We start from the raw sequence: 11,637 nt of genomic DNA, 5'->3' as shown, positions 1-11,637 counted from the left end.
GCAGCGTCATCGTGACGATTCAACCTGATGACCTTGAACACCCAAAAATAGAAAAATGGCTCCAGCTGAAATATTGGGGATGAGGGGCAGCATGCAGCAAGCAATGAGTCACTGCAGCAGAGCTTCACAAGCCTCTGTTATCTGTCAGTGAGTGCACTAAATAACAGATATTTAATATTATATTCAGTGCATAACAATAACAGATGGTAAACTGCACTTTAAACCAAACTGTGAACACATTTCCTGTCACTATTGCACCAGTTGTTCTGTTTGTATTGTGTTTTTTTTTTTTAACAATCCTACAAATTCAGTGTTTTCTTCTCCCTGCTGCTCGGCCATTGTTCTCTTAGCTCTTAGGTTGCTTTAACTGCATACTTTTCTAACGCAGGATGAGGCTGTTTAACAGAGACTCTGTGCATGTAGCTCGTGTTCAGGTCTTCACCTTTATCCTGTGAGATTTGTTTTTAAAGTTTATAAGTTAAGAAATAATCTAGAATATAAACAGTTTCATCCCCTTTTTTCACAGAAATGAACAAAATGCTGAGATATAGGCCTTTTGTTTATACTTTCAAATATACAACCTTTAAAATAAAGAAGGCCCCCATGATGAAGCCGACCCCCCAGGTTGAGACCAGCTGCACTACAGGACTCCCAGCAGAAGAAAACAGCTGACACATGTCTTTATATGAGTTTTTACTAAAGATGAAAACAATGTAAAAACAGTTCCTGATTTGTCACTGAGATTGTGCTGCAGCTGAGCTTGTTTCTAGGTGACCAAAGGCACACAAGGAAGACATTTAATCAACCATAAAAACTTTCAGTACGTCCCAACAGCTCCCAGTGTTTGCTCAGCCTCTTAACTCGGTCCTGAATTTCATGGAATTGTCATTTCTTGGAAAATGAAAAATAAAACATAACACTGGGATGAAAATACTCATAGTAAGTCACATGAGTCACTGAGTCATAATGAGGACATTGTCAAACTTATGGGATAGTAAATTGAAATTAGGAGATTCTGTGTCAATTATAAACTATAATTCAATATTATGTGACAGTAATGAGATGCTAAATCCAACTTATGACATACTAACGACAAAAATATTAAGAATGAAGTCATAAAAATCACCTTTCATTAGAGATGTTTTTCCTTCCCGATACTGATTCCTAGCACCAATCCTATACATGTGCATTAAAAAATAGAAATAAATATATATATTCTGTAAATTATTATTTTATAACAAATACTACAAAGTCTGTGTGTGTAAGTCTGCTGCAGTTGTTTGGCCTGGCTCAGTTTAAACCCTTTGTAAGAGTCGGAGGAGGGGGGTCACTTCGTCATCCCATTTTAGGGCTAATGAATTACGATGTATCGGATCAGTGCACAGATGCATACTCTCTGATACCGTATTTCAGGCAGAAATTTCCGGGTTTTGGTAGCAGAACGTTTCCACCTCCACAGCGTTGCTCGCACACTGAAAGAGTTTTTAAAAAGTGGTGAAAACAAGCCACAGGCCATCCACCTTCATGCAGTTCATCCATTTCACCTGCCTCCTGTAGTTCTCTGAAAGGTGCCACCAGCTAGTCTCTGGCTATCATGATTGAGAGATTTCTTTGTACTCCAGGACAGTTGTTTAGACAGCAGGATGAGAAGATGGGGGGGACATTGTAAACAAACGGGTTACTCAAGTGTAAGTCAGCCATCTGCACCCAGCGTGGGTTCCTCTACTGCTGTGTTTCACCGAGGGAGGAGCCCTCTGCTTCCAGGCCCACTCTCCTCAGTGACTCGGAGTACTTTCTCCTCCCTATACTGACAATGTCCTCAATCTCATCCGCCAGGTCCCTCCTGCCGCTCTCTATCATAGCGGACACGAGCCTCGACACTGCCCCTGGTCCTGCGTTCCTCTGTCCCCGGGCCCAGTGGAAAAGCATGTCCAGCACCAAAGTTCCCAGGTTATCCCTGTTGAGAAGAGCAGAACATACATAAAACACGTTATATTGGCTACAGTGACCAACCAAAGGATTAAAAGGTAACTGATGTAAATATATATTTAGATTTAAATTATTTATAAAAAATCCTTTAATTGGAATAACCAGCTATGGCCATGAGCAGCACTGTTATTCCAGTTCCAGTGTAGGATGAAATCATTTTCTAGATACTCTACGTTAATAAACACACTGTATTAAAAACGTAATCATACAGAGTCTCCATGCAGTTAAAAGATAGACAACTGAGGATATTTGTGCATCAAATCTTTAGGGATTCAGGCTATACACCCCCCGCTGCCAAAGTAAAACATTTATTTAGCAACTTCTGTCAAATATCACTGTAAACATTACATGTGAATGCATTCCTGTATAAAAGCCTTTCACAGAAAACCATCTACACAACATGCATATGTATGGTTCTTTACATAATGCATTTTTCCTCCACCTCCAGGATGCGTCATGAGAGGTTTTCTGAGCACGAGGAGTAGGGGGAGGGACAGATGAGCATCAGTCTGTGTGTAATCTCCTGCAGTGTCCCAGATGGCTTAGTGATGGCTGACAGTGCAGATTAAAACAATCAAATTTCTCTACCATTTCTCTCCCACTGTGGTTTTCCTTCAGTCACATTACATCTCACTCCATCTTGTTCCCTTAGAGGCTTTGGCTGTGCTATCACACGTGTGCATGCACGGGTTACATCATTCACCCATGCAGAGATGACAAACACAAAATGTACATTTTTATAGAAATCTCTCTTGCAGGTTTACACATTTTACCATTTCCTGAACAAAATTATAGATTAAACAGATCAGGTTGAGGTTGGATTTCTTCATTTGATTATAACTGAGCACTGCTTCCATATGAAACTCTGTAAACATTCATGTTGCACAGATAAGAATTGTTTTCTAGTCATATCAAAGTTTCCAGTAAAACCAAACATGTCAGGCAGAATTTGTAGATTATATTTTGGCAGTGTGTTGTCTGAGGGGCAGCCGCTGATAGCACCATGAATTGCTCATCACTTGCCCCTCTTGACATCTAATTCACAAAAAAGATATTGTGCTAATATTACAGCACAACAACACGCCCATAAAGTTCCACAGCTGAGAATTTGCCCTTGTTTTGCATCTGTTCATCTGCAATTTTCTGCAGCTGTGCCAGTAATATTTGTTCTTAAAGGGTAATTTATTTTGCCATGTTTATGAGTCACAGTGAGAAATGGGGACAGTAAGTTTTGAATTTGGTCCAGCATTCAGTGAAAGTGCTGCAGCCTGCAGGAAAATGTTTCCTTTTGCTTAATCCACTGTGTGTCTAACCAACTCTCATTCAAGGAGAAGTTCTGAGAGTTGAGGTGACTTTTTCCAGCAAAACAAGAGCTTGTTGTGCTGGAGTACAGAAAGTGTAGCTTAGTGTTATGTTAAATATAAATGGCTGAATATTTAGCTGATTTTGACAACGTGGATGGCCACCTGTATTTATGCAGCTTGAGCAAGACTTGACACGGACTAGATCAAGTTAAAAGTTTAATTTTAATCTCTGTAAACCTCTGTGTCCTATGCCAATAAAGCCCTTTTGAACTGAATTGAATAGAATAGCGTGAATTGAATATGTAGCCCATTTGGCTGCAGGTTGCAGCCTCCCTCAATAAAGTTCAAAGTTGACACAAAAACACAGATCCAGAGGTGACTGTATCACATGACGTGGTTAAGCAACGTTTGAGTTAAAAAAAAAAACTGTAGAAATGCAGTTGCAAGAATAATACTTTCCACTCATATCTTAAAATGTTTGAACTTATTCTGATTCTAATTGATTGTAATATATAATTTTATCCTGATTATATAGTATTATCTCCTCATGCTCTTTCATTTGTTTCTATGTGCAGGATGTCTCTTGTTTTCCTATGACTCACTCTTTATGGAGTGTTTCTCAGAGTGACTTATCTAGGGTACTTTAACAGTGTGCTTTCCCTCGTGCTTCTGGGTTCATGGAGAGCGGTTTTCTCTCCAGTGCGTAACCATAGTTTCTGTTTCTCACGGCAGTATGTTTTCCGTTGTTTCACAGTTAAATCCCTCATGATAAATGTCAGGTTTGTACTGTCTGTGCCATATGTGTGCATATGATGGACTGTGATGTGCTATTGCTTCACCTGGCTCACTGCTTCAGTTACCACCAACTCTCTGAAGACACAAATAATTTCACTTTAACTGCATGTGCACTGATATTTGTGAAGTAGACTTTTTTTGCAATGAAGCTCATTTTCACATAAAGGGGGAAATTTTACACCAAATGTATGCATATTATCCCAAAAGCAGAAGAACAGAAAGATGCTATTTGCTTAGCAGCACATTGAGGGGCATGTATTTCCCCCTTTGCAGATGCTTTGTGAATTACATGGTTTCTTCTTGTCGTATTTGTGCAGGTTTAGTGGTCGTAAAAGCTGCACAATCCTCTTAAGATGTCGCCTTTGAGCCTTGGACTTAAAATACACATATAACTGCACCGAATTTAGATCTAAAAGGTTAATAATAGCTTGTAAAAACAATCAAATCAGAAAATATCCTCACCTGAGAATTATTGTTGAGTTCAGTTCAGACATTTTTACTGAACATAATGCAGTTTGTCATTTCCTACCTGTACTTGTACTGGATGCGGTCCAACTCCTGGTAGCTTAAGCCAAGATTGATACCAATAGTACGCCAGTCCTGTCCTATCTGGAGAGAGATGGACAGCAGGTTGGCTTCTGTGAGGTAGCCGCTCTCAGGGTCACCCAGGTTCAGAGGAGGATACTGCAGCTCCTCCATGATGAAATTATTTTCTGAGTTTAGAGCCTATGACAAACAGAGAGGAGCATATGTGCAGTGTTTCACTCAGGTTGTGACATTATTTGTAAGTAGCAGCTAACAAACAGTTGGAAAAAATAAGCATCTAGTTTAGATGCTAAATATTAATGTGTATGGGAACATATATTTTGTATTTCTATTTCTAAGAATATACAATTATTCTAATATTATATTGCATTGTAAGAATACCAATAGGTTCATGTTAATTCCTTTACTATACTATTCCTTTATCAAAAAATACAAACATATCTATGTTTTCATATGAAATAAGGCAAAAAAAAATCACTTCAACTGACAGGAAGTCTTAGCGGTAAAGTTGCAAGCCACTGGCTGTCATCTCCTTTCCTCTTCCTCGCCACTTCCTCTGGCAGATTGTTGGGAATCTCCCCTCTATAAAAAGACACCTGTAACAGAGGTACACCACGGTGAACTGGTACATGTTACAGTGTTATACAATGCAATACTCTAATTTACACCGAATAATTACCGGGCATAAAAGCTTATATAGCTTTTATCAGAGACCATTACAATTAAATAAAATAGGCCATTGTAATGTCAGCTACAGGTAGGCCTACATTTGCTTACATTTTGGCAAACTGGCACTACTAAAAGTATGCTGAAGTAACTATTAGCAGTTCCTGTTTGCAATGTACCCACACATGTACTGACAACAATCACTTGACACACAATTACTTTGCTACTGAAGATAACTTGATAATGTGACGATTCTCAGGCAAGTTCTGAAGCGTCTTTTTTCAATGATTTCTGAGCGGATATACGGATGTTTATTTAAGAGATATGTTATCCTCAGGGAGTGTGTGTCACGCTGAATATCAATGTGTCCTGTCTGTGTGTGTTGTGAAATATTTCTCTATCCCTGTGACATTCAATTATCACCCTAGACACCCTAAACCATTCTTTTTTTAATCTGACCTTGACTCATGTCTTCACAAGCTGTTCTGTCCCATGATCATCCCATCTGTTTCATTACCAACGTAGACGCCTTATGACTGCCCCATTGTTTCCATGTAATTCTTTATTATCTCAAGCTTTATGTAAATAGTTTGTTCTTGACGATGTAATTCTGTGTGCTTTCTTTTAAACTACTGAACACTGTTGAAGTGAAATCTGCTTTGTGTCACTTTGTTCTCCGAGCTCGTTGCTTCCAAAAATAACAGATTACAACAGCATGTTAAGATTTGACTCAAAGAAGCAGTATAATTTTTGATTCGCCAAATTCACAACTTGCCCCCCCCAGGGAGACATTTAGCTCTCTCTTTTATCTTTGTCTTGCTGAATGTCTATTACAGACCACATCCTGTAGTTTTCCGATGGTTAAAATGCCCCCTGGAACGATGAGGTACATTACTGAGAACTACAGTGACTGTTTTAATCCCAACCTCCCCCTGTAATGTTAATCCCATCCAAATGGGGCTTTAGTGCAGACTGTACTGTACAGTATATATATGACTGATATGTACAGACTTTTACTTATTGTTTGTTATAACATAGGTGAGGTTATGCACTCTTTGCACCAGTCGCACTGCCATTTAATGTAGAAAGGAAAGAATCATAAGTGACTTTGTTTATATGTACACAAATAGAAAACACAGCAGAAATCATTATTTCTAGTCACTGCACTTTCTTATCTGTCAAACATGTCTTACTTGACCCCTCACTGGCCCCTTCTGACCCTGAGCTGGACAGATGTACACTTCCTTCAGATTATTCATGCTGGAGTAAAACTCAAAACGCAGTCTTCCTCCCACGCAGTCTGGGCTCTCTAGAGAAAACAGGAAAATATCTTCTCAAGACTTCTAACAAATAGCTGTTTCAGGACAATTATTACACAACAGCACATCAAAAGACCTTTGAAGGCAAGGGAGAAAAAAATGTGTATTTGTGTAAGGTAGAGCCTCAAAGAGGACTTCAGACCTGTGCTGATATCTAAGCCTCTCTCAAAGCCAGCAAAGAACTGCTCTCCTTCCAGCAGGTCACACAGGTCTGAAGGCTGTGGTCCATCATATTGCGCTGACAGAGACTGCACTCTGCTGTCCACCTGGGCAGGAAGCATCACAATCTCTGTTTAGCATTTGTGCATTAATGTTACGATTTCATTAACGCCCATGATGAAATCAGTTTGACTCATGCAGGTTGAGACACAACACACAGAAACTGAGAGAAGAGGGCTTATAGGCTGCTGGTAGTTCTATTAGATTACACAGTTACAGCACAGACAGGAGGAGAGCTACAAACCTTGTTAGAAGGTAAACACTGTAGCATAACTTGTAAAGGATCAGTCTTCCGCTGGAGGACGAGGAACTGGACTTTGAACTGTTTTAGCTTTTGATAGACCTTCCTGACTACCCCGCTAACACAGCGATGAGTGGTGTACCACAGCCAGTACCTATGATGGTGCACACAAAGCTGTGTTAACACAATGTAAATATATAAATAAAAACACAAATAATGAGAATATATTATAAGAACTTACCAGGAGAAATGTGTGATGTAGAAAATAGCATACAAATGGGTAACGTAGAGAGACACCTGCGATGTAATGTCAGTCCAGGTTTGAGCACTGGGGTCTCCATGTAGCAGATGCAAACAGGACATATCAACTGTGTGGCCTGCAGAACGAAACAGTGTTAATACTGTTATAAACATATATGAGGATGGAGATTTAGGTATGTGGCATACTGTACCTGTGACTCCAGATGGCAGAGGGACCTGAACTTTGATAGGCTGCAGGAAATGTATGCTGGGAGTCTGGGAGAGGCAGAGGAGAGGGCTAACACTAGCCTGAGGATCACCACACAGCGCCTGCACCTCTGACACAGGCACCTGCAGCACCTACAGAAAGAGAGATGAACTAAAGCCTTGCAAACCACAGATACCTCAGTGACAAACTGATTCAAACTCTCATATAGTGTCGTGCTACCTGTAAAGTTATAGCGCGGGTCTGCACGGTGGAGTCTGGAGGGAAGTGGAGCTTAATTCCAGGATCAGAGCTGGACACCAGCAGAGCTCCAGCTGGTGTAACAGAGCAACTGTCCTTCACTGGACGGGACACTGCCATAAACCAGGAGAACTGGCTCACCGCGCAGCAGGCCAGCTTCAGGTACACCAAGACATCATTGTTTTCAACACTAATGTTACAATGTGTGCTACAGAGAAAAAAAAACTTAAATACAGCTGTTGACAGTGGGAGGTTTGATACTTTACCCTGGCCGGACGCCCACCAGGGTGACTGCTATGGCCCTCACTTCCTCTCCTCAGAACTGTGGGCAGAGTGCTCCATGACTGTCCGTCAAACCTCTGCACCACCACCTCCCTTCTTTTCGTCCGAGGATATGGCACACACACCTCCACCGGCTGTAAAGATTTCACAGTTTAATCAGTTGACATCACACAAATGTCAGAACAAGCACCCTATGAGGAACAAAAAAAATAGTTTTTATTGTACTAATTTAAAGTAGTCCAGTAATTAAGTACTAAACTTCCATAAAATTGGAGAACTTCTGATAGATCGATTTAAAAGTAAATGTTCCCTATTAGGTCAAGTTCCAAAAACACTGGATCCTACATTTCCCATAACGCAACTTGATAGCATTTTCCATTAGATCCTCCCTGCCTGGTAAATGCCCACGTCTCTTAAACTCCACTCCTTCAATGTATGTAATGCAGACTGTTACAGATGAGATAACCCTGTCAAAGTACCTCCAGAGCCACTGACAACATTATACGACTGTTTTCCACAGAGTAGTGGCAAACAGACAAAGAAACTGTGTGAAATCGAACTGTTCCTCGACTAGAAATGGTCATTAAGTTTGATTTTTTTACCTTTAAAAACGTAATTCCATGAGGACGAAGTTCCAGTGGACGACTCAGTAAGATGTCATGCTCCTCTAACCACACCCACTTCTTTTCTGGCCTTTTCTCAACCCACTCCAGTCTTGTGGTTGTCACCAGGCACCCCGGGGGGAACAGCAGCTCAGCCCCCCCTGGGAGAAACACATGACACCCAGCAGACGAAACACAGAAACTAAGGAGCAAAAGGAGCAAGACATCTTTAATCTTGTCAGAAACGCCTTCATTGACAATACTGAAATTGTTTCCGCGCTGAGAGCGGGACTGTACCTGTGCTGCTTAAATCCGAGATGCAACTCTGGAATTTTTCGTTCTGCTTGATCTGTAAAGAAAACAGCGATGCTACCCAGTGAATATGCGGAGAGCAAATGTAAACACGGTATCTAATGACAACTGCTTTAAGCACTAATCAATTTGATGCCCTTTTCCCTTTTTTTTTTGTCTCTGCTCACCAGGTGTAGGAGGGAGAGGAGGCGGGGTCGGGGGTTGTCCCAAAGGATTGTCACGCACGTCTATTTTCAGCAGAGGCAGTTTGTTCAGACAATGTGGGATCAGCCGCAGGTCGTTGCTGTAGATGACAAGCTCTCTGAGGGAGAGAAGAGAGCCTGGGCAACAGAAAAGGAGCATTTTACTTCTGCTTTCTTACTGAATTTAACTATCATGAAACAAAAAAGGTTAGTTAGTCAGTTAATTACTGTGATGGCCTTTCACTGACACACCCTCACACCCTCACCCATGCTCTCTGGTAGCTGCTTCAGCTCGTTATGAGACAATTCCAGCTTTACTAGCTCCTCCAGGGAACCAATTTCATCAGGTAGCTGCTGAAGGAGGTTATGTGAAACATCCAGTGTCTGTAGTGCTTTCAGATGAGCCACACCTGGGGGGAGAGAGACCAGCTTGTTCCCCAGGAGGGAGAGGTAGGTGAGGGAGGACAGCTGGCCAATGTCAGGAGGCAAGGCCGAGAGGTGGTTGTGACCGAGGAGCAAAGAGGACAGCGCGGGCAAGCTGAGAAGGCAGGACGGCAGACAGGAGAGCTGGTTGAAGGAGAGATCCAGGTGCACCAGATGAGAGAGGGAGGAAACAGATGTGGGCAAAGTGGTGAGGAGGCCAGGCAGCGGGTCACCTCGCGAGTCATAAAAACAGTGTCCTTGAATTAAAGATTGGAGCAAACACAGGAAAAAGACAGGAAATGATTATTATTATAATGTATTAACACCGTATGTACTGTATCTACATTTGTGTGTAAACGTTTTTCTAATGCTAAGAACAATAAATACAATGAAACACTTTTACTTTCTATGCTAAGTTAATGAATAAAGTACCTCGAATAGCAAGTGAGCGCAGCCCTGTCAGGTGGTGTAGGACCTCCAGGGCACCATCCAGACCTGGTTCGTCCTCAGAGCCCAGTCTCACGTACTGGAGACCCCTCAGTTGCTCTGGGATGGACCTCCAAATCAGAGGCAGTGCAGCTGCTCCTCCCTGGTACACATCCAGGGTCAGTCTTGTATCAGTCAACACAGCTGGGAGCTCCACAGAGGGAGGCAAGGGTGGAGTCAGAGACAAGACCGAGGAAGAGGAGGATGAGGAGGAGGAGGAGTTGGCATGGTGATGGGTGGGTGAGTGAGAGGAGGAGAGGCTTGATATGGAAGGACCACAGGTGTCCATGAGGCTGGAGGGGGACACGGAGGGACCATCAGACATCACTCCACTTGATATGGTCGCTCCAGTGTTCCTCTCGGAGTCCTCCTCAAGTCCTCTCCAGAGCCGCCGCGACACAGTGTCTGCTGGGGGGTCCTTACGAGCCTCCGACCTGCCTGGCTTTATGATCCAACCCCGCTCCTCGTCTCCATCCTCCTCATCAGGAGCTGCCTCTTCCTCGCTGCCTCTCTCCACTGAAGCCATTGTTTATAGACAGCTAGCTACCGGCCAGCACGACACTGCTACAGGAAGTGTCTGTAACGTTACTCCTGACACGATCACTTACGTTCATTGTCATTAAGTTAGAGTCTGACAGATCCAGACTGCCGCGCTGTAACACTCATGTTAGCTAGCATTGGCTATGTTGTAGGCTCGTCATATTTACGTTACTATAACCTAAATAAATACACCTCTGCTGTCCTCTGTTGCTACGTTAGTGACCCTGACGTTCAGTTTTTAATGTCACTGACTAGCTATCGTTGTGTTATTGACTAACTAACGTGTTAAAGGAGTGTCTGTTACCCTGTTTCTCCAGCCTGCCCACTCTCACTCACTGACTCTTACTTCCTCATGTCCGGTAATGTTTTGAAAGAAAAACTGTTGATTGTTCGCTTCTCTGTGCGTCGTCCGCCGACGGGCGACGGGAGGAGTCTAACCGCTTGTATCGGTTTAGAAGAGAGAGAACCCCGCCCCTCCGGTGGTTGCTGTGTGTCAAACGGAGCGCCTCTGATGCGGGCGCCGCCAAAGTTTCAACCGCAGGGCGGGACGGTTGGTGTCAACGTGCGGCCGCTGTCAGTCCCCGCGCGGCCATCGGGGGGCGGTGTTTAGCAATATACACAAACAATGTAAACAAACAACACAGTTATATGTTACATTAAAATGTTTAATATAATAAATAAAATTATATAAAAATATAAAAGGCAGAATTTAAATTCAATAGGCTTTTAAACAGGGATTTTTATTGCAACAATAATCAATTAAAGATGGAATAAGTATTTTTTTGTCTAATAAAATACGTTTATCCATCTCAAAAGCTGTGGAAGAAATTGTACTCAAGTGAGGTTAAAGTGATTTTCCCCTATATAATTTGAATAACTATCATTCTTCTTCAGAACGGTTACACATTTTTGTTTATCCATTTGTTTGAAATCTTTTTTTATCAGTACAAACTGTACTGCATACTGGCAAGAAATGGTGGCAAAAGTTCATCTCTGTTGTGGAAACCGTGAACTTAGAGAATAAG

At 42.1% G+C, this 11,637-nt stretch overlaps 1 protein-coding gene across 1 annotated transcript; it reads right to left on the bottom strand.

Annotated features, from left to right (window-relative positions):
* Positions 1-538: 538 nt before the first annotated feature.
* Positions 539-11,095, bottom strand: pidd1 (p53-induced death domain protein 1). The gene is made up of 15 exons (XM_035665719.1): positions 10,019-11,095; positions 9,430-9,843; positions 9,149-9,301; positions 8,967-9,018; positions 8,670-8,871; positions 8,052-8,201; positions 7,768-7,941; positions 7,532-7,679; positions 7,321-7,456; positions 7,083-7,233; positions 6,762-6,885; positions 6,494-6,609; positions 5,123-5,230; positions 4,618-4,814; positions 539-1,957 (listed from the first exon to the last, which is right to left on the bottom strand). Exons 1-15 carry the CDS (start codon positions 10,596-10,598, stop codon positions 1,723-1,725), a joined length of 2,940 nt encoding a protein of 979 aa, XP_035521612.1. The 5' UTR covers positions 10,599-11,095; the 3' UTR covers positions 539-1,722.
* Positions 11,096-11,637: the final 542 nt, after the last annotated feature.

The sequence above is a fragment of the Morone saxatilis genome, unplaced genomic scaffold, assembly GCF_004916995.1.
Source record: "Morone saxatilis isolate NCDOM2014 unplaced genomic scaffold, NCSU_SB_2.0 Contig2, whole genome shotgun sequence".
NCBI lineage: Eukaryota > Metazoa > Chordata > Actinopteri > Moronidae > Morone > Morone saxatilis.
Note: the sequence above shows the minus strand (reverse complement) of the source record. Positions and strands in the feature narration are given on the sequence as shown.